This window comes from Mirounga leonina, unplaced genomic scaffold (assembly GCF_011800145.1).
Source record: "Mirounga leonina isolate KUSES-001 unplaced genomic scaffold, KU_Mleo_1.0 Mir_128, whole genome shotgun sequence".
Taxonomy (NCBI): domain Eukaryota; kingdom Metazoa; phylum Chordata; class Mammalia; order Carnivora; family Phocidae; genus Mirounga; species Mirounga leonina.
The window spans coordinates 34,127,659-34,150,161 of NW_023270320.1; the positions used below are offsets into that span (position 1 = coordinate 34,127,659).

General features: G+C 39.4%; 1 protein-coding gene across 1 annotated transcript in view; it reads left to right on the forward strand.

Annotated features, from left to right (window-relative positions):
- The window catches only part of GPM6A (glycoprotein M6A), a 328,162-nt gene that overhangs the window by 300,046 nt on the left and 5,613 nt on the right, over nucleotides 1-22,503 (forward strand). The window contains exons 3-6 of the mRNA XM_035004302.1: nucleotides 925-1,081; nucleotides 14,548-14,701; nucleotides 21,244-21,320; nucleotides 21,865-21,930. Coding sequence (XP_034860193.1) covers nucleotides 925-1,081; nucleotides 14,548-14,701; nucleotides 21,244-21,320; nucleotides 21,865-21,930 — 454 coding nt within the window. The remainder of the gene's footprint in view (nucleotides 1-924; nucleotides 1,082-14,547; nucleotides 14,702-21,243; nucleotides 21,321-21,864; nucleotides 21,931-22,503) is intronic.

Consider the following 22,503-nt stretch of genomic DNA (forward strand, 5'->3'; position numbering starts at 1 on the left):
CTCTCCACATACCATGGCTGCACAAGAAGCTTTGTTTCTAGAAGTAGCAAAATTGTTAACTTATGGTTTTTCGTTCCAAAGGGCTTTGGGATTCTCATTTAGTATCTAGAATAACAGAAACATCTGTCTGCAATTTATAGACGATACATGTGTCTCTCCCTGCCCTCTGCCTTTAAATACATGGGCACTGAATCATAAGAAAGGAAAGAATGCCCTCCCATTCCTCCATGGTATTATGCCCAAACTGGGCTCAGGCCCAGTTCCGTATCCAAATTCTGAATCTATTAGTGATTCTGCCTCAAAGGCTTGATTTTTCAAAACTATAACTTTTCTTTAAAAACATAATTTTTTCCATTATTGACATTGTTATCAGCAGAAAATATCAGTGACTGTTTACAGTAAGTGTGGAATAAAACATAATTATAATTGGCTATAATAAGAAAAATATGAGGTGGTCATTTAATTGAAAATGGATTCATCATTAACCATGATGCTTTCTTCCTCTTTTGTTTTCAAAACTCGGTAGTAGATGTATAAATCTTTATACTTGATACTTTGTCATAATAGGAGAAATTATATGATGATTATCATACTTAATAAATGAATTTCAGCAGACTCTTTCACAATGTGACTCAGTGCTTGCCCAACACTACCTTGGCGTGAACAAGGGAAGGGGAGGCAGGAAGAAAAGAGGGGAAAACAAAGGTCAAAAGCCCTGTCAACAAATACTAGCAGAGGCTGAACAAAAAATGTATACAAACATTAGGCCTCTGAAGCAAAAATGTTTTTAAATCCAGCCTCCCTTATGGACATAAATATTCTGTGGCTCTCATTCTGAAGGAGCCACGAGCACGTGAGAATCAATTGCTGCCAGTCAGGCATGAAGAGTTATTAAAGTAAAGCCCTTTGTCTCTTCTCCCCCAGGATTGACATCTTCAAGTATGTGATCTATGGCATCGCGGCTGCCTTCTTTGTTTATGGCATTCTGCTGATGGTGGAAGGTTTCTTCACGACTGGTGCCATCAAAGATCTCTATGGGGATTTCAAAATCACCACTTGCGGCAGATGCGTGAGCGCCTGGGTATGTTATTTGCCAATGATCAGGGTTTAATGTGGGTTTGTTGCAATAGCACAGAGGTGTTTGCATTCATCTGCCAAGAATTAAAGTTTGTTTTTTTTTTTTATCACGGTAACATTCCCTCCTGCGATGGCTATCTAAAATCTTAAAAATACTATTTACTAAGTTAAGATTATTCCGTGTGAAAATTCAGCTGCAGATTCTCAAATCATATGCAACATAACTGGTTTTTGTTTTAGAGGCAGCAAAGCTGGAGAGTGAGTCATGATTTTTTTTCCCAAAGGGCTTTGGGGTTTCCATTCAATATCTAGAATTACAGAAAAAGTCCATCTGCAATTGGGGACAGTGTATGTGTCTCTCCTCCTTAAATATATGCCTTTGCATTTTACTGTAAATTTGAGGGAACTGTACTATGTAATTTCTGTTTAATATGACATAAGGTAAAAATTATACTGTTATATTTAATTATGTTTTAAATCCTTACTGATACGATATTTAATGGTAAATCAAACTTCTATTCTAGAGCTAGTACAATGCAGACAATGCATGTGTATCTGTTAAAGCACAAGAGCAGTTTAAAAATTAAGGGAATGAGCAGAACTCCGCAGAAGTAGGAGCTGCATGCTTGTGCATCTGCAGAGCATGGGGGCACCCAGGGGCCCAACTCCCCTGCTCAGAAGTACAGGGTCACGGGACCTGTGACCCTCTCTCCGCACAACACACCCACCTCGCTTGTCCCGCGGGGTTTGCGGTCACAGCGAATGGGGGGCGGGGTTCAGTCACCCTCTCCTGCTACTCATCTTCCCTTCTTCCCTATTTCTACTCTGCTGCCTTTTTTTTTTTTTTCATTTGTAGGTAGATTATACCTTACAGTCTACTCTGTGTTCTATGAGTTCACCTGTTAGCCTGGGTTATCAGTCTTCCTTCACATTAAAAATGTCCTCTTGGTGCTAGGTCAATGAATTTCTTGGAATACTGAATATTATTCAAGAGTGGAATAGTTGTGGTTTTGTTTTTGTTTTTGTTTTTGGCAACAACCATATTAAGTGAAAAGCTTCCAGAATTAGGAGTAAAAGAAACTTGTTATTCTGTCCCTGTCTCTCTATGTTGTATAAAAAGTAAAATGGTTACTAATTGAATCTACATCAGCACAAATGCAGTTAATGTTAAAGCAGCATTATATCACTGAATAGAGGATGCTAATCAATACTCTCTTTTCTTAATGAATGCTCTTGAAGGCATAAGTTGATCTGCATTATGAGTTTCCCCTCATGCAGTATCAAGATCAATTCAAGTTCATTTCAAAATTTTATTTATTTATTTATTTATTTAATTTTATTTTTTTTAAGATTTTATTTATTTGCGAGAGAGAGAATGAGAGACAGAGAGCATGAGAGGGAGGAGGGTCAGAGGGAGAAGCAGACTCCCCGCCGAGCAGGGAGCCCGATGTGGGACTTGATCCCGGGACTCCAGGATCATGACCTGAGCCGAAGGCAGTCGCTTAACCAACTGAGCCACCCAGGCGCCCCATTTCAAAATTTTAAATGCTATCCTTCAAAACCCTGAATGTGAGACACATAAAACATAAAAGCACAGTATTAACCTTTGTATTATGATATCATGTGAAAAGTCATTAAAATGCTTTAAGTAGGGGCACCTGGGTGGCTCAGTTGGTTGGGCGACTGCCTTCGGCTCAGGTCATGATCCTGGAGTCCCAGGATCGAGTCCTACATCGGGCTCCCTGCTCAACAGGGAGTCTGCTTCTCCCTCTGACCCTCCTCCCTCTCATGCTCTCTCTCATTCTCTCTCGCAAATAAATAAAATCTTAAAAAAAATTAAAAAAAATGCTTTAAGTAACAAAATTTACTTAAGTTAAATGGCACCTAGTTGAGTACGAGTCAACACATTTTATTCGATACATTAAACATGAGCTTAATGAGTTTAATGAATATAGAAATACTTATTTTCTTTGAATTTCCATTAGATATTAAACCAAAAATCGTATTTATTGAGCTTCAACTGGGGAGGCATTCAGTGTCTCACAGTTTGAAGTCTGGAAGTATGTGTTGTGCCATCACTAAGTTTTCTCATTTCCAAAAATTTCCTAATTACCATTATGACACCAACGTGGATCTCAGAATCTATGCTTGTTCTGACACTTTAGATTTTTAAGCCCAACAGTTTTGAAGTAATGGAATTCTTAAATGTACTTCTCTCTGGAGGTTCCTACATTTATTTTTCACAAATTACCTGCTCTAAGACTCAAATAAAACAAGAAAAACTTCAGAAAGTATGTGTATTCATTTGCGAGGGCTGCCATAACAAAGGGACCACAGTGAATGGCCTAAACAGTGGAGATTTATTGTCTCACATTTCTGGAAGCCAGAAGTCCCAGGTCAGGGTGTTGGGAGGGTTGGCTCCTTCTGAGGCCATGTGGGAGAATCTGTTCCTCTAGCCTTGGTGTGTTGGTGGCCGTCTTTGGCATCCCCCGATCATTACCCACATCTCCGCATGACGTCCTCCCTGAATGCATGTCTGTGCTCAGCTCTCCCTGTCTCCAGGACACCTGTTATATTGGATTAGAGCCCAGCCTAATAACCTCATCTTTAATTTTCTTACCTCCTGTAAAAACCCTGTGTCCAAATAAGCTCACATTATGAGGTACTGGGGCTTAAGACTTCATCACATAAATTTTGGAGAAAAATAACATTCAGCTCACAACAGTGTGCCGCATATGGTGTTTAAAGCAACAAAATTAAACAGTTACTATTGTTAATCTCATTTTACAGATGATGAAATGTATTCTATTTATTTACTTTCAAATACCTTTCCCGTTAGCCTCAGATGCTTATAGATTTTGACCACAGCATTTTAGACCAGTGTGTCTACACTCTATATAATTACCTTTAAATCTATTCAATATGTCATAACTCATAGTTCATTTTCATAGCCTACAATCTAGTTTTAATAATAAGTGCAGTAATAATAATGGGAAATGTTTGTTAGGTGCTTATAAATGCCAGTTGCTGTGTAATGCAGTTTACAAAATCCTAGGGCATTTAATGCTCCAGAAAACTGCGTGAAGTAGAAACGGATATTACTCTCATTTCACAGCTGAGGAAACCACCACCTGAAAATCAGCGACTCGTCTGGCACACAGCCCCGTCACCAACCTCCTGATCCCTCCTGATCAGGATTCGCCTTGTCATTTTGTGGTGCATTTGGGCTAATATTTAGTGGGATACTTACCTGTTTGGGAGGGTCTTTTGTAACTCATCAGCTGCTCTCTGTTTGACATTTTGGGGAGATCACTCAGTGATAATTGGAAGTCCTTCACTGCGGAGATGTCCTCATTTTAACCTTTGCTTTTATCCATGATCATGAATTACCTCTTTTTTTACAATACAAGGATGCTCTGTGGAACACAGAACACATACTTTTCTGTTTTGATGACTGCCCATCGGGAGTCCTAAGGTAACTTTCTAAGTAAAGTTGTCATCAAGGAACTCTTCATTCTAGTCTATCTCTAAAGTGTAGTGTCTTTTGAAATTAAATTTAAAAAAAAAATAACGTTTTTGATCCAAGACTGCAAGCCAGAGTTCCTACAATAAGGCCTATGCTCTCTAGGATACACCTAACCTGGAGAGGGCAAGGTCATTTTTTTTAGATTATAACAATACACTGTCACCCTAGTTTCTCAGTACGAGGGGAAACATAAACTGCTTCAAGCACAGTGGTAGTTTTTGGAAATAATGTGTTAAAAAACATTGCATTGTGGAGGAAGGAACCAGGATTTTATTTGCCACATGTATCTGAAGCAGATCCCATGCAGGGTTTCAGACCCAAACTGTAAATACTGGGACAGGAGACCAATCTCAGCTTGACTTTTTGGATATTAATGATACTATCACATCAGTTATAGGAAAAAAGAAAATAAGTCTCATTCTTTTCAGATTTTGAGCATAAAAGTTGACAGAAAATTTCAGTTAGCCTCATAAAATGACATTGACAAAATGAAAACACCTGTTGTAAAATGTAAGGGCTTCTCATGTTAGATTTTTAAATTCAAGACACGTCTCGCCACTGGAAATGAAATAATTTTTTTAATTGGTTTCATTAATGTTGATGTACCAAATATTTTCATACATGTAATAGTTATTTAAATAGGCCACTCGGTTAAGGATGAAGTAATCATCATGGATAACAAGTGTATAGTTTGGTTAATGGATACCTCTGTTTTCCAACCAAGAACTTTGTGCCCGCTATGCTGGGAATAATCTTGATACAAAAGATACTTGTTTTTATACTTACTTTTAGAATAAAAGCAAGAACTGTATATTTTATGACTTTGCCCTTAAATCAGTAATATTATACAGACAAATCATGCTTCGCCACATTTTTTTTACTTTTTTATTGTTATGTTAATCACCATACATTACATCATTAGTTTTAGATGTAGTGTTCCATGATTCATTGTTTATGCATAACACCCAGTGCTCCATGCAGAACGTGCCCTCCTCAATACCCATCACCAGGCTAACCCATCCTCCCACCCCTGTAGAACCCTCAGTTTGTTTTTCAGAGTCCATCGTCTCTCATCGTTCCTCTCCCCCTCCGATTTCCGCCCCTTCATTCTTCCCCTCCTGCTATCTTCTTTTTTTTTTTTTCTTAACATATATTGCATTATTTGTTTCAGAGGTACAGATCTGAGATTCAACAGTCTTGCACAATTCACAGCACTTACCAGAGCACATACCCTCCCCAGTGTCTATCACCCAGTCACCCCATCCCTCCCACCCCACCCCCCACTCCAGCAGCCCTCAGTTTGTTTCCTGAGATTAAGAATTCCTCATATCAATGAGGTCATATGATACATGTCTTTCTCTGATTGACATTTCGCTCAGCATAACACCCTCCAGTTCCATCCACGTCGTTGCAAATGGCAAGATCTCATTCCTTTTGATGGTTGCATTATATTCCATCACCACAGTTTTTTGAGACTCCATTTCTTTGCCTATTTTTCTCATTTTGATATTAATTTCTGTAGTTTATGTTGCTTTGGGGGAAACTAAGTACACTAATTAGGATGTAAAAATTTAAACGTTCACTGAGGAATTACTAAGCTTCGCATTATTATATTGGAATCCTTGGTCAAAAAAAAAAACATTTTCACACATTGGCTATATAATTGATATTAAAATAGCATTCACTAAAAGAAAATGTTCTCTATAGTAATATTTGCTGGAAAGGAATGTATTCTACTAGGCCATTGATGCTTTCGTTCTTAAAATTACTTGATTTTACTTGAACCCTGTCTTGGCTTGAAAAAGTAAAAACTCGGGCACCTGGGTGGTGTAGTCAGTTAAGCGTCCGACTCTTGATTTCAGGATCTCAGGGTGGTGGAGATCAAGCCCCGAATCAGGCTCTGAGCTCATTAGGGAGTCTGCTTAAAATTCTCTCTCTCCCTCTGCCCCTCCCAGCTCACACACACTCACTCTCTCTCTCTCTCAAAAAAAAGTAAAAGTAAAATCTCTTTCGCTAACTATTTTGAGGATTTCTTACATAGACTGAGTTGCCATGCTGGGCACTGGTGATGTGAAAAGGTACAAGACAGTGTCCCTGCTTCTGGGGAGTTTCCAGTCTAGTTGGAATAGTCAGGCGACTGGTACACGTACACATATGCTGAGCGTGTTGATGAACAGGGACCCTTACTGTGTTTTCACAGAGAAAAAGTGACTAAAGTCTGTTGTTGACCAGTACATACCCAAGGCCTTATACAGTGCACATTGTTGACACACAGGAAATTTTAATTACTAATGAACTGATGAATAAAAGGGGCTCATAAATCTGGAAGTTCTATGAGTAACCTGGAGGCTGAAAGTTAGAATGAAATGTTTAGGATACTGCAGTTATCAAGGTGTTCCATCAGGCAGGTGCAAAATCCTGACAGATTGTGTATTACATTCTGAAGTGCTTGCATTTGATTTGTTCAATGAATGAGACCGATGCAAGGTAGTAAAGAAGGAAACATTACAATGAGTATATTTTAAAAGAGATGTTGGTTTTTAGAGCAGTTTTAGGCTCACATCAAAATTGAGCGGGAAGTACAGAGATGTCCTGTATCCCCCTGGCCCCCACATATGTACAACCTCCATCACTATGAAAATCCCACACCAGAGTGGTACATTTGCCACAGCCAATGAACCTAAAGGTCATAGTTGGCATTAGTTCAACTTGGTGTTGTACATTCTAGGGGTTTGGACAAATGTATAATATCATGTATCTACCGTGGTAGCATCACACAGAGCAGTCCCTCTGCCCTAAAAGCCCTCTGCACTCCACCCATTCATCCTCCCTCTCCCCTAGCCCCTGGCAACCACTGATCTTTTTACTGCCTTAATAGATTTACTTTTTCCAGAATGTCATACAGTAGGTAGCCTTTTCAGATTGGCTTCTTTCATTAGTAATACGCATTTTTAGAGTTCCCTCCACGTCTTTGCATGACCTGATAGCTCATTTCCTTTTAGTACTGAGTGATACTCCATTGTCTGGATGGACCACAGTCTATTTATCCGTTCACTGACTCAAGGACATCTTCATTTCTTCCAAGTTTTGGCAATGATGAACGCAGCTGCTATACACGTAGCAAATCATTTTTAAAACAATTTTCTGATCACTGCTTGTGCTTAGGTAGTTTGGGGCCATCATGATGACAATGAAGATGATGATGATTACATATTTTCAAGTTAATTTACATAATAAGTGACATAATTTTTTTCTGCAGTAAACTTTACATGGTGTGCTTTCTGGAGCCTTCTGAGTTCAATATTGTTAATGCTGCTCCATTTTGCATGTGTAGTGGTAGCATATTCAGGTATTGATTTGCTTTTCTTTGATTCGGTATTATTTTGTGTTAGAATTGTCATTCTCAACCAAGGGCTATTTTCCTCACTGAGGACATTGAGAAATGGTGGCTACGCAATTGGCATCTGGTGGCCTGAGGCCACGGATGCTGCTAAGCTTGCTGCCAGGTGCAGGACATTCCCGCTATAAAGAATTTGCTGGCCCCCAATTTCCATAGTGCTGAATTTGAGAAACTCTGATTTAGAAATCTGGTTCATGTCCAGTGCCTCGCTCATCCATGCATTTGGCTGACACTGGCATAAATTTCTGGCAAATCATCCCAACTTCACCTTTTTTTTTACTTCAGATGTGGTCCTCTGAAGATCCTAAAGATGAATATCAATGAAGTCCTCATGTCAAATGTACCCCTGAGAGCTTTATTGATTCCAATAGAGCAGTAGTTCTTAACACCAGAAGCCCATTAGAATCACTTGCAGAAATGTTTTAAAATATAGATATAGTCTGGGGCACCTGGGTGGCTCAGTTGGTTAAGTATCCAGCTCTGGATTTCAGCTCAGGTCGTGATCTCCTGGGTCGTGGGATTGAGCCCCACATCAGGCTCTGTGCTCAGTGGGGAGTCTGCTGGAAGATTCTCTCCCTCTGCCCCTCCCCTCACTCGCTTTCTCTCTCTTTCTCTCTTTAATAAATAGATATTTTAAAATGTATAGATGTAGATCTAGTCTGCATGGGCAAGGCCCTTCTCTCCCATTGTTGCCGAGTGCTCCCCCTGTGTGGCCATGGTTGAAAACCACAATCAGAGGCTGTGTTCCTGACTAATATCCACTAGTCAGCCGTCTTCATCACAGTACATCTGGGCTCTGAGCTATTTCTGCCTGCCTGGTGACTAGAGCAAACGATGTGGCATTGCGTATTTTAAAGTTGCTAAGAGGTAGGTCTTGAAAGTTCTCATCACAAGAAAAAAATTTTGAGACGTGTATGGTGACAGATGTTACCTGGACTTATTGATTGTGGCGATCATTTCACAGTGTATGTAAATAGCGAATCATTAGGTCATACACCTGAAACTAATATACTGTTTTCTGTCCATTATTCCTCAGTTAAAAAGAAGAATATCTTATTATTTATTATCTTATATATTATTAATTATATATTTATTATTTATTATTAATGCTCAGATGACAGAATATGTATCTGTCACAGTACTAGCAATGAAAAGCTAGAAATAAACATGATAATTATGAGATATTTTATTACGTACATTTTGTTTTTACCCAGGATTACATTTGATCATTTTTTTTTTAATTTATTTGAGACAGACAGACAGAGAGAGCGCAAGCAGGGAGGAGGTCAGAGAGAGAGAGAGAGAGAGAAGCAGACTCTCTGCCGAGCAGGGAGCCCAATGCAGGGCTAGATCCCAGGACCCTGAGATCATGACCTGAGCAGAAGCCAGCGCTTAACCAACTGAGCCACCCAGGCGCCCCTACACTTGATCATTTTGAATAATTCTTCAGTTCGAGTAATTATCAGATCCTAAGATAAAACATTACATAGGAAGATAGAATTATATTTTTAGCTCATTTGATTTGGATACTTTCATGACCACGGACTGCTATTCTCTGAAATGTAACAGGTTTACGCTCAAAATTCAAAAGTAAGGTCTTTTGTGCCTTTCTTAGAACCAAACGTATGAATTAGTAGCCATGCAAATACTTTCTCCCAGCAGAGAGCTCTTCTGTTAACACTGAGCTCCATTGATCGGCTCGGGCATCGCGACTTGCAGAGGAAAGCAAGCATGAGTGCCTATGGTGGTTCCCAAAGTCACGCCTTCCATCACGCGATTAAGTGTTCCAGGCCACTTTGGATCTAAACCTATTGAATTATAAGTCCCATTCTACAGTGAACAACACCTTCAAAAGAAGCTTTTGAGAAATCCCCTGGCACAGAAGGAAAACCAAGATAGAGAGGATGTAGCCAGAGGCGTGCTGATTACCCTCCGGGGACTTCTGAGTGGTTTTTAGCCGTGCAAGGCATTGGGCTTCAAGCCGCCGTATCATGTCCGTTACTCTTGAGACTATAAATTAGCCTTGAGATCCACAGTTGCAAATAATGAAAATGTTCATCAAAAGGGCTTTTTCCCCCCGAGGAGTTCCATTAACAAGATTTCTTCAGTTTTGGGGTGGTTTCCAAACTTCCTAGAGCCTTTCTCCTCGAGTGGGAGCCCGCCTTGAATAACTTTCCCAGACTCAAGAACTTCTTCTTTTTACTTTCTCCACACGTGAAATGAAATCTAATTCCTTTATTCCGTACGGACTTATCATTCAGCCAAAGCATATATTTTTATGGTCATGGCAGTAGTCACAATAATGCTTTCTTGCATAAAAATACCTAATATTTTGTCTGTGTTCTATGCCAAATGATTTTTATGTGCTACCTCATTCCAGCCTCACTAAATCACGTAAGATCAATTTAGCAGGTATTCTCATTTTACAAAGGCAGACACAACAGCATAATGAGCAGCCAGACTCCATCCAGCTCAAAAGCCTGTGCCTTTAATCAATGTGCTATAAATCCCCCTTTATTGCTAAATAAATGTGACATTTAGGTTAGGGACACAATGAGTAGCATGTTGGTGCTTGATAAATCAATCCGTCTCTACCCTCTTACAGAATAGAGGCAAAGAACGGAAGATGACTTTCATCAACTCATACAGCTTAGCAGTGTTAAAAGTGAATGGGTATTGGTACGTGAAGCATGCTTATCAATACGTGGAGGCTCAGCAGACCTTTCTTACCTAGACTGGGTGCAAAACGCCATGAGGACAGAGGAATGCCGAGCCAGCAGCCAGGCTGCCTCTGTTGATTTGCTTCATTCCAATTCCAGAAAAAAGGAAGAATAAAGATTACCCAGGAAATATGCCCTTTTCTCTCTGGCAGAGTCACACAAAATGTTTACCGTAGACAATCAAGTGTGTTTTAAGACCAGATATGGTCTAGATGTCCACATGGAATATTTGTATTTCCTCTGATGAGAAAAACAAGGGGGAAGTGTTTATTGCTTTCTCTGACTGAAATCCTTGGATATACTTTAACACATCTTAGGCCCTCATTAAGTATTTGTTGAGCAAGACAAAAAAATTCTAAAAGTGATATAAACTTAAATAATTCTATGAAAAGAGTAAATGGTCAGTAAAGGATATTTACTCCAGTTCCTTCGGTTATTTAAAGAAGTTAATATTCAACAGGTTTTATTTTCTAATATTTTTAGACCAGGCTTTGATTCGTCTTGGACCTAAAGGTGTGAATATGTCTGCCGAATCATAGTTCAAGGACATTGCTAGGACAGATGCTGCCTCTTCACACTCTCCAGCCATTAGTATTGCAGAGTAGAGACTAACAGGAAGTCAAATTTGGGAGGAGATTAAGCAGTATTATTAAAAAGTATGTGTTTATGTTCTGAGTTTCTGAAATCCTGTGACACTTGCCAGTTTACAGGAGACAGGTTTGATCTCAGGTCTCATTGGCTTTATCTTGACTCTTTTCTTATTTGTTGTATGAATTCCCTACCCCCTTAATCCCAGTAATTTCTATATTAATCACAACACAACTTTAATAAAGATGTGCATGTTCTAACATGACAGTGACACCAAGTTTACCAATTTTCAAAAGTGTTACTTTAGTATGTCTTCTGAGAATTGAGTTTCACTTGTTTGAGATTTCACCAAAACCATAAAGTCTCTCTGTAACTCATCACCAAAAAATTAATAGAGTTGAGTAAGAGATTTAGTTTCATTCCGTGTATTTATTTTATTCTGTATTGTCATTTTGAAAACGTGACCTGAGGTGTTCAAGTTAAGCCAGAATACACTACTGTTTCTCTTCAAAAGTCTACTAGAAGGTGCCTTTGAAACTCAGAAGGGAACCAAGTGTCTATAGAAACTTAGCTTTTGGTGTACAAGGACTACATTTCAGACACTTTCAAATAGAATTCTACTGCTGTATGAGCTAATAGAGTATGTTTAAAGGATTAAAAACACAATTTCAGGGGCACCTGGGTGGCTCAGTCGGTTGAGCATCCAACTCTTGGTTTCAGCTCAGGTCATGATCTTGCAGTGGTGGGATCAAGCCCCACGTGGGGCTCCATGCTGAGTGTGGAGTCTACTTCAGATTCTCTGTCCCTCCTCCTCTGCCCCTCTCCCCAGTCGCTCATGCACGTGCTCTCTCTCTCTCCATCAAATAAATAAATAAATCTTAAAAAAATACAATTTCACCCTTATACATATGTTCACATGTGCTGATCATCCCATGTTCTGAGTCTGATTATATAAATACAGCACAATCATCAGGAAATCTTTCAGAAAATGCCACTTTTAAAACAAGTCATACTGTAAGGTACTCACAATACACTGTATACAGAGATAAAGAGGGAAGGAGGGGTATTAAAATTTGGAGTGGATCTCTCTCAGGATGCAAATTCAGATCATCGTCGGGTACATGCAGAAATGCATATACAAACAGAACACATCTCTTTCCAACTTCCAATTTTGATTTGCAGATATAGTTAAGGGTAGTTGAATTGGGAGAAAGAAAGGGAAGTAAAATTATATCCCTTTAGGGGACATGTACAAAATATAATCATAAACAACAAAGCTGAAGATTGAGAGAGCATACTGCTATGTGAGTTACCTGGGAGGGTGTTTCACTTAGTAGGAGTATGAGGTCCACCAAACTAAATGTTCCTTGCAGTCAGAAAACTGAGTTCCCCACCTATGCATCACCAGGGCATAGAGCACGAACTAATGCACGATGGTTGCTAACACAGTATTTGTGGATTGAAGGAATGAATAAATGTATGAATCAACCATTGTAGAGTGGGCAAGAATGTAGTTCTAAAAACTCTCTCCTGGCTTTTTTCTTCTTTCATGTTTTCTGTGTTTTCCTGGAAGATGACTTGTTAATCCTACAGTCAGGGACATGAGTGATGGCCGAGAAGGCTATAGTCTTACAGATACAGGGTTCAAATGAGAAGAACCAGATACAGTAGCAGAACAGTTCCTACGGTAGTGATTTTCTTCTTTAGCTACTTTTCAGGGATAATCTTGATTTCAGTCTCTACTATCTGAATATGATTCATTAATGCCATGTGACATAGGGGAAAGGAAGGAAAAATAAGATGAAAACAGAGAGAGAGACAAACCATAAGAGACTCTTAACACCAGGAAACAAACTGAGGGTTGCTGGAGGGGAGGCGGGTGGGAGGATGGGGTAACTGGGTGATGGGCACTAAGGAGGGCACTTGGTGCAATGAGCACTGGGTCTTGTTCACACTGATGAATCACTAAATTTTAATAATACACTGTATGTTAATTAAATTGAATTTAAATAAAAAGTCAAATTAAATTTAAAAATACCATGTGACAGAATAATGTGGCAACTCCCGTGAGGCTGTCTGCCTATCATCTGTTTCTAGTTGGTGTTTATCTACGTGGGCACTTCATATAATGAATTACTCTTGTGATCGTGGGAAATACGCTAATGAATCCAGTGACACATTGAGAGGTATAATCAATTTATATCAACATGTGCATTCAAGCCTGCACTTAAACCTCAGGGTATTGTGACTTACACCTGTTCTTTTTCAGTTACCTCTGAAATACAGTTGTTAATGCAAGTGTTAGCTTAGGCAATTCAAGGTGTATATTTATGGAGACAATTTTATACATAGATAATATGGATTAAATCATTGATAAGTGATGTGAAGCAACATGAATACGTCTATCTATCTTTTACCAGCTCTTCATCCATCTACCAAGATATGCATCTGTCTTTCTAGTCAGCATCTAAGTCACGCTTGAACTAAAAATCCATTTAACCGATGCCGAAACTAAGTCTCTTATTCAACTGTATCTGGGCACATTAACAGCCTTTTTCTTCATTTTATAAATACTAAAAATATTTCTGAAACAAGCAAAAAAAAAAACCCTTTATTTTCAAACTTAAAATCACATTTTACTATGTTTCTATAGCAAAAATAAAATTAATATTCATGAAAGAAGGCTTTAGATTTAAAGTTCACAGATCACCGAAAAGGAGAAGTATCACTTCTATCATTAATACTAAAATGACTTGAGAATTACCACACTTACAGTATTAAATATAAACATAAGTAGCTTCATCTTTATGGTATGAATGGTGCTCATTTAGTTGTAATATAAATTTATGGACAAAGTTTGAACTTTGCAGAATATTGTAAATATTCTGTAAATATACCCTGTAAATATACCAGTTACTATTTTCTAAAGTCTAAAAAAAAATGTGAGGTGAGATTTTTGAGACAAATACATGAATGAAACAGACATTACGAGGCAGATGGATTCTTTCTTTGTTGCTGGGCACCTCTACCATGAGGAGGGTTTCCAGCAGGTTCTTCACAGAACCCATGTTATTTAGCATCTCTCAGCTTCCCGTGGTGCACTTCCCACAGTGTTGTGATAACAAGCTGTGCAAGAGGGCACTTAACACTTCAAATTGGATTTTGTAAATTAGTCGCAAAATTCTTCTTTTCTAGTAGATTTCATGTTTTCTCTCTCGACTTTTTCTCTGTTGCAGTTTATTATGCTGACGTACCTTTTCATGCTGGCCTGGCTGGGGGTCACGGCTTTCACCTCCCTGCCCGTCTACATGTACTTCAATCTGTGGACCATTTGCCGAAACACCACCTTAGTGGAGGGAGCCAATCTCTGCTTGGACCTTCGTCAGTTTGGTAGGTGGACCTCTAACTAAAACGAGGCCTCATTGCTCTTTGACCTCAGTGACTGCCTCTGAAATATTGCTGATCATGCTGGAACCATCATGACTTGATGAGAAATGGATACTTGAGAAATGTATCAGAGTATTCACTTTGAAGACATCCTTTTTAAATTTAAATACGTGGGAATTGAAGGATGATTGGAGGTAGATTTCCCAGCATGAATCCACAAACGTGTATGTTTGAACAAGCTATCAGGTTGGCTTTTCTGGTATTGTCAAGATGAAATTGTGATGTCCTTGTCCCGATTCCTTTGCTCTTGTCCAGACTTGCTAGGATGCTTGTGTATCTACTCTTATTCTTCCATACAAATATAAGATTTGTGAAGTCTAGTGTGAAGATCACCTAAGAAGTATGTATTTCACTGGCTTCCAAAATAAGCAGAAAAACTTAGCATTTTATAATAACAAAATCAAAGAATGTTAAACCAATCGGCAGCCCTCTTCAGTTTTTTTTTAGGGCTAAAACCTCACGTGATAAAAATAGTTTCGTATGTGTCTGTGGGATTGTGATACACGGACCCTATTCTAATTGTTTTGTCCATGTTGGCTTGTTTGATCCTTACAACAGTTCTGTATGGTGGACACTATGATTATCCTCTTTATAAATGACACAGAGAGGTTAAATGAGTTGCCCAAGGTTATACAGCTAGGAGGTGACAGAGCCAGGATTCAAACCCCAACAGTCTCGTTTCGGAGTCTGTGGTAATTACACATCAGCCTGCAAGTGCTGCTGATAGACAAATGCAAAGAAGTGGATTTAATCTCATCCAGCCTGTTTGGAATTCTATTCCATCATTTGTAAAAAAACATGGGAGCTACAAAATTTCCATAAGATATGGAGATCCACATCTTTGAGCAGATTTTTTCCTCACAGACTATTAAAATCTACCGCATGAACATCTGGGAATGCTCCCTATGATTTTCTCTGAGGTTTCCTAAGACTTCTGGAAAGTGGAGAATACTTCTGTAGGTGGTGTCTGCAGGCTGTGGGGCTCAGTGGGCATGCTGTAGATAGACCGTGGGGTACAGTGCATCAGTCCAGCACCAGCCAGTTGCATGTTCCAAAGCTGTGGCCTCCTCCCCATCCGATAAGCTGGAGCCCCAAGCCTCCTTTGCCTGATCTAATAAAAAGCAACAGCTGCTCTGTGGATGAAGTTCCTGGCAAGGAGACCACAGAGGGAATATGGATAGCTCTTCCACTGGAGAGGCTTCAGGCTTGGAATCATGTCCCACATACACACAGGAAGGGAACACGTCGGCAACAGCTGCTGGAGGTCATGAGAGAACAGCTATTTAGCTCTGACTTCAGTCCCTCCCTGTCAATGTCTTCCTCCTGTTCTGTGGATCTGAAAAGTGGAAATTGGAAGAAAGGTGACTGGTCTCTCAGACAGGGTTGCCAGCTAAAATACGGGCCACCTAGGGAAGTTTCAATTTCAGATAAACAAGCAATTTTTTTAGTACAGTCTGTCCAAATATTATATGGGACACAATTATAGTAGGTGTAAACCATGACAAGGATTAAAACTGCCCTTTGAATCTTAGCACCATTTACAACATAGTTATCAAGATTTATTCTAATTTAACTTTTCTCCATGATGTGGAAGAGAGGGCACTTTTCAGATTTCATGCAACCTTTTACATGAGATATTAAGTCTTTCTGTTTGCCCTTCATGCAGAATCTACCGCCTGGATGACATTTATTTGCCTTCCAGATTATAGGCTCTCAGTAAGAATCCTGGATGTACAGGTACAATCAAGTTATCAAGGGGCATCGGCTTAGAAAATGACACTCCCCCCAAGTCTGGATTATGATTAGTACAGACATTTACTAATGTCATCAAAAAAGTGATTAGGTAGAGAAGAACATGCTATAAAGCGATTTCCCTTACTTTGCAAAGTTGTCTCCTTACATCTAGACGCTATCTTTGCTCTTAGGGGATTAAGATCTTTGAACTGCATCACGGGAACTCTGGTCATGTAATGGCTGGGATGCCTGCTTAGTCCCTACTTGCATCTTCCTGTTCATTCCCCTGCATGTGATAAATGCATCCACATCATACAGATCTAATGGCAAGCAGAGGCATTGTGCAGCTCATAAAGTCGGGGAACTTAAAGATGATTTGTCCTATTAGGGTTTGCCATATTTCAAAATGAGTCATGAAATAATTTGAATAGCAATTTTAATTTTTTAATGACATTGAATGTATGAGGGTTTTGTCTTAGTAAATTTGTTTCAGAAGATGTTAAAACTGACCCCCCCCCCCATAATATCATCTAGATCCAGAATTTAAAACTGCTTTGTTAAAACCTGGTGATTTGATGAAACTCCCTCAGGGCCAACCATAGGGAGAGAGTGGTCCAGAGTAGGTGGGGCACCTTTAGCCTTATAATCAACCCTCCCTCTCATCCAGCACATCCACACATTGTAGCAGGAGCATCTTGCTTTTATCTGATTTCCATAAAGCCCTTCTCAGTAAAATTTCATTTCAACAAATATTTGTTGAGCTTCTGCTATGTGTCAGCACTGCTCAGTTTTGAAAGACAAAAATCATGTCAAAAAAGTAAAACAAATCAAAATTTGACAAACACTTAGATCATGGACCTGGCCCATCAAGCTTTTTCTAGAGAAGGCACCCATGACCTAGAAACGTTGCATTATTTGCACAAGATAGAACAGAGGACAGAGTTGAAGCTATCAATCAACAGCATTTTGACTTTAGTCTACTCTGTTCAGAAGGACATTTTTTATGTTAATGTAGAAACTAGATACATATACTATGAGTAGGAAATCTTTTGTGTGGTTAGCCATGTGTCCTGGCTAACTGGTGAACTCTATTCATTTCTGTTAAATAATTCAAGAATTTATTTGGTAAAATCTTGGCTACATTTTTCTTGTCTAGACTATTCCCCTGCATAGGCATTCCTATGTTAGGCTACCTGTCAAAGGGGAATTAGGTTACCGATGGAATGAAGGTTACTAATCAAGTGATCTAAAAATGGGGTAATTATCCTGGATGACCCAGGAGGGCCCTGTGTAATCACAGGGGTCCTTAAAAGTGGAAGAGGCAGAAGAGAAGAAGTCAGAGGGAGAGGGACCTCAGAAGAAATGCACATTTTACTCAGAGAGATGCCATTTTACTCACTTTGACAATAGACAAAAGGGGCCAGGAGCCAAGGAATGTGGGTAGCCTAGAGAAGCTAGAAAAGGATACTTCAGTCATTCTATCATCTTTAAGACTAGTAATGTAAATGGTAAATTACTTGAAAATTCAGCATTCATATTTCCTAGTAGGGTGTTAATTTCCCATCACCCTGTAAGGGATCATAGTATCATTATACCTACTCCTGCTTACCTCCACCCCTAGCTTGCAGTTTCCTCCGTAAGAACTGATGCCCTGAACAGTGGTACTTCGACTGCCCAGAAACCTCCAAGAGGCTTTTGTTGCCTTAACGATGAAAGTAATAGGAACTGTGCGCATGGTGCAAGTTTTTCCTAGTTTACACACAACCAATTCTTAGAAAACCAGAAATATATTACTTCTGCTTAACCAGCTTAAATGACATGAAAAAAAAAAACCTATAGAAAAAGCTCATGGCTGCTCCTCTGATGCATCAGATTCTTATTGTCTGCTCTCCTTGCTGCTTCTCTTGTACAATCCTAACTTGTTACTTGTCTTTACGAAGGTGGAAATGTCATTGTGTATATTTTAGTTAAGGACTCTTCTGTATCGAGTGGAATAAATATGTATAAATGTACTCGATATTTAGAAAAATTAATAAATCTGAATAGTTTGCTTCATTGGGGGTTAGGCCAGTTTGGCCATTCATTGACAGAGACACACGAATCCAAATAATCAAGTTGTTGGATTTGCACGGCAGCACGTCTTACATGCACTTGATCATTTTCATAGCTTCGTATTACACAGATGTGATTGACAAACTATAATTAACTTGCAATATGTATATTTGTGGTTTATGGTATTTATATCGTAAAAACTGTGTGTGTGTGTGTGTGTGTGTGTAGTTAACATCAGGAGTACTGGAGACCGAGTGGAAGGGTGGGGTTACAATATTTTAAAGGTGATGGAGGAAGGCTTCACCAAATAGCCATTATTGGAAAGATATGAGGGTCACGGGAATATTCACAGTGGAGGGAGGATCCACGCAAAGTTACCAAAGCAGCTCCATGCCTGGCTTCTTCAGCAAACAGCAGAGAGACCAGTGTGGCTGAAGTAGAACGAGCAAGCAGGGAGAATGGATCAGGATGGAGTCTGGGAGTCATGGAACGCCATGCTGGGTGCATGGCAGGACGTCATCCATTTAGAGACTTTTATTCTGAAGGAAGTAGAGGGTATTTGCAGGTTTGGGCAGAAGAGAAGCAATATCCCCCTTACCTTGAGGAAGAATTGCTCTGGCTGCCATATGGAGAACCGACTTCCCCAAGAGGAGAAGCAGGGAGGCTGGCTGGCACTCTTGTCATAGCCCTGAGGTGACCGAGTGGTGGCTCAGGTGGGTTGGTAGTGAGAGAAGTGGGGAGAAGTGGTCTGGTGCTGACTGTCCTTTGAAGACTGGGGCTGCAGAATGTCCTGATAGGTGGACATGTGAGTTTGAGAGAAAAAGAGGATCCAAGGAGGAATGCAGTTGTTGCCAGGACCACAGGGAAGACTGACTTGCTGTCACATGAGCCAGGAAGCCTAAAGAAGAGCTTTCTTGGGAGGGAGGCAGGCAAGGCAGATCAGAGTTCACTTTTGAAGATGTTGATTTTTAGAGACTTATTAGGAATCTAAACAGAGTTGTCAAGGGTAAGAAATTGGGTATATGAGTCTTGATTTCGGGAAAGAGGCACAGGGCTGGCTGAATGGATTGAGGAGCTATTGCTAATTTTTAGCTGTTGCTAAATTTTAGCTAATTTTTAGCTGTTGCCAATTCAATATGCAAAGATGATGACTCAATGAGATCAGTAGGGGACAAAGATGACAGGTGTGCACACTGGGAGCTCCCGTGAATGAGGTCCTAGAGAGAGGGGACCTGTGAGAATCCAAAGACAAAAACAGGAGTCCATAGACGGGGGAATGTAATGAAGAAGAGCATGAAGGAGAGGGAGTCAGCATCTGCGTCCAGCACGGCCAATCGGCCAGGAACGGAGGACAGAGAATTCATCTTTGGTTTTAATTATGTGGAGGTCATGGCTGATTTCCATGGAGGGTTGAGGCAAAATCTGACTGGAAAAGGTTTAAGTAGATTCTGGAAAAGAAGGGAATGGCAGACAGCGAACAGTTAATGCTTTCGAGGAGTTCTGCTGCAAAGGTGAACAAGGACACAGGTAAGGACATGTGTGCAGAGCCTGGGTATTCCACATGAATGGGGTCTGTAGCTGCTCAGCATGGAGAAGCATGGCCTTTACCAGGAAGCTTTCTCAATAATGATGGTTTATGAGACACACCTCAGGGGCTTCTTATTTCCCCCCCTCCCCTCCTGGCGCCGTCTTGGCAGAAAGGCAAGGTCACAGAGAAGCGTGTCTGCATTCAATGGACCGCAAGTGGATTATTTTTTTAAAAGAACATAATCACACAAAGTATTGTCAAGGCAGAATGGGAGCAGCTCCATAGAGAGTGAGAGCTGACCGTGTACCTCAAAGTGAGCATGCGTGACTAGATACACGTACTGACATTAAATAAAGAGAAGGCAGTGCTAGAAGCTTAGGTAGTAGTTCGCCCAGAACTTACAGAGATCCCCCCCCTTTATGTATATGTGTTTAATGCTTCAGTAGTTCTCAAAACAAAATTCAAGACCCATTTGAGGCTAACCTTGATCACTTTTCTGTAAAATGAGATCCATGGCAGTGGAACACCTCTGTGCTTCTTAAAGATGCAGGACTCCTGGCAAACACTCACAGTTTCTGATTTCACAGTTCTGTGGTGGAGTCCAGAAATACCTATTTTTGAGCATTGCCCAGGTGACTCTGATGTTGGTCTGTAAGCCAACAGGAGCGAGGGAGAACATGAGCAAAATTACAGGGGTTTTAAAATTTTTTTCCCACTAATAACAGCATTTTCATTATTAGCAGAGAAAAATTACTCCTCTGGGCAATATGCTTTTATAGACGAACAGAAGCTTTGTACCAGCAGAATAAATTTAGATCCACACTTCAGCACAGTCTGGAACATAGTTATCAAAATAACTATAATGCCTACACCATTGCATTAATGGACCAAACCAATCAATGGGCTACAATTGAATGTGGAGATTCTGGGGGCTGGGTCCAATTGAATTCAGATCAAAAATGTTGTAAATTGTTTGAGGGCTAAATGGTTTTGAGCTTCCATTCATAATTCTGGTTATAATTATTATCTAGCAATAAAAGCTAAGAGAGAATGTTTCCATTATACTATAGCATAAAATGGAACTTGCTTAGTTTTTATCAGCATAAGATTCTTTTTCTCTCTCTGGGCTCTTGAAAACATTTATAACTAAGCTATAATTTTCTACATGTAGGGATTGTGACAATTGGAGAGGAAAAGAAAATTTGTACCGTCTCTGAGAATTTCCTGAGGATGTGTGAGTCTACTGAGGTAAATGTTTTTAAAGCTGTTTACGTTGTCCGAATTTTAGCTTCATTTTGGTAGTTGAAAAATACGTAATTAAATCTATATTGAATTTTCCCCTTTTCATCTCCGAGGCAATTTTACTCACAATGATGTTATGTAGGGGGACTGGAGAATAAATATGAATGAGATACTTTGTCTGTTTCAATAAAAATGATGACAAATATATATTTTTCTAGAAATTATCATTTTCACAAAAGTTGAGCATTTTTAATGTTATATTTAAAAAGATAATGTAGCCTTATATAGTTATAATATTACTGAAAACCATCGTTATTCATGACGATCTCATCTTTATAATAAAAGTATACTAAAATGATGCAGTTGCAAAGACTTAACTAATTTGCAGAAGTTACTGTAATAATGCTTTTGGATTGAGTGAGGGATGTATCCTAAGTGCACTTTTGTTAAAGATGTACGAAGTTCTTATTTGTAAGACAGCAGAAGTCCTCATCTCTCTTCTGCTTGTAACTCTGATGCGTGTTTTGATTCTTTGTGGTTTCCTTTGCAGCTGAACATGACCTTCCACTTGTTCATTGTGGCACTTGCTGGGGCTGGGGCGGCGGTTATTGCTATGGTAAGACCTCGAGCTCTGAGGCTTGGTTTTTCGATTTGGAGGGCAAAGTGATTTACTTGTTGAAATGATCATTTATCCCCCATCCCGAAGTCTATACAAAGGGGGGAAGAGGGGGAATGGGGAACAATGGGCAAATAAATAAGTGAAAAACAAGGCTTAACCTGAAAAAGTATTATTGTTACAATAGAGATAATATTCGGTAAGCAGTTTAAGGATTAGAACACTCAGTCATATCGGTAACATTAAAAAAAGAAGTAAATTCATCCACGTTTCAGATATTAGATCATTATTAACATAAAAAATTGTCTCTGGATCATACAGGTTTGTATCAGTGTGATATTCTAGGTAATCTAATCAGTTCCTTAACTTCCATTATCCTTTTCTCCTCCTTATTTAAGGACATAAAAAAGCCATATTGAGTCACTTATGGAAAAAGGATTAATTTATTCTTCTTAACACAGACATCAATAGTTTCCTGTCATTTCTTTCATATCTAATTTTGTTCAGAAATACTAAGAACAAGTTATTCAAGTCAGAATTTTACTGAGTGTTGAGGACCTGCAATGTTCCAGA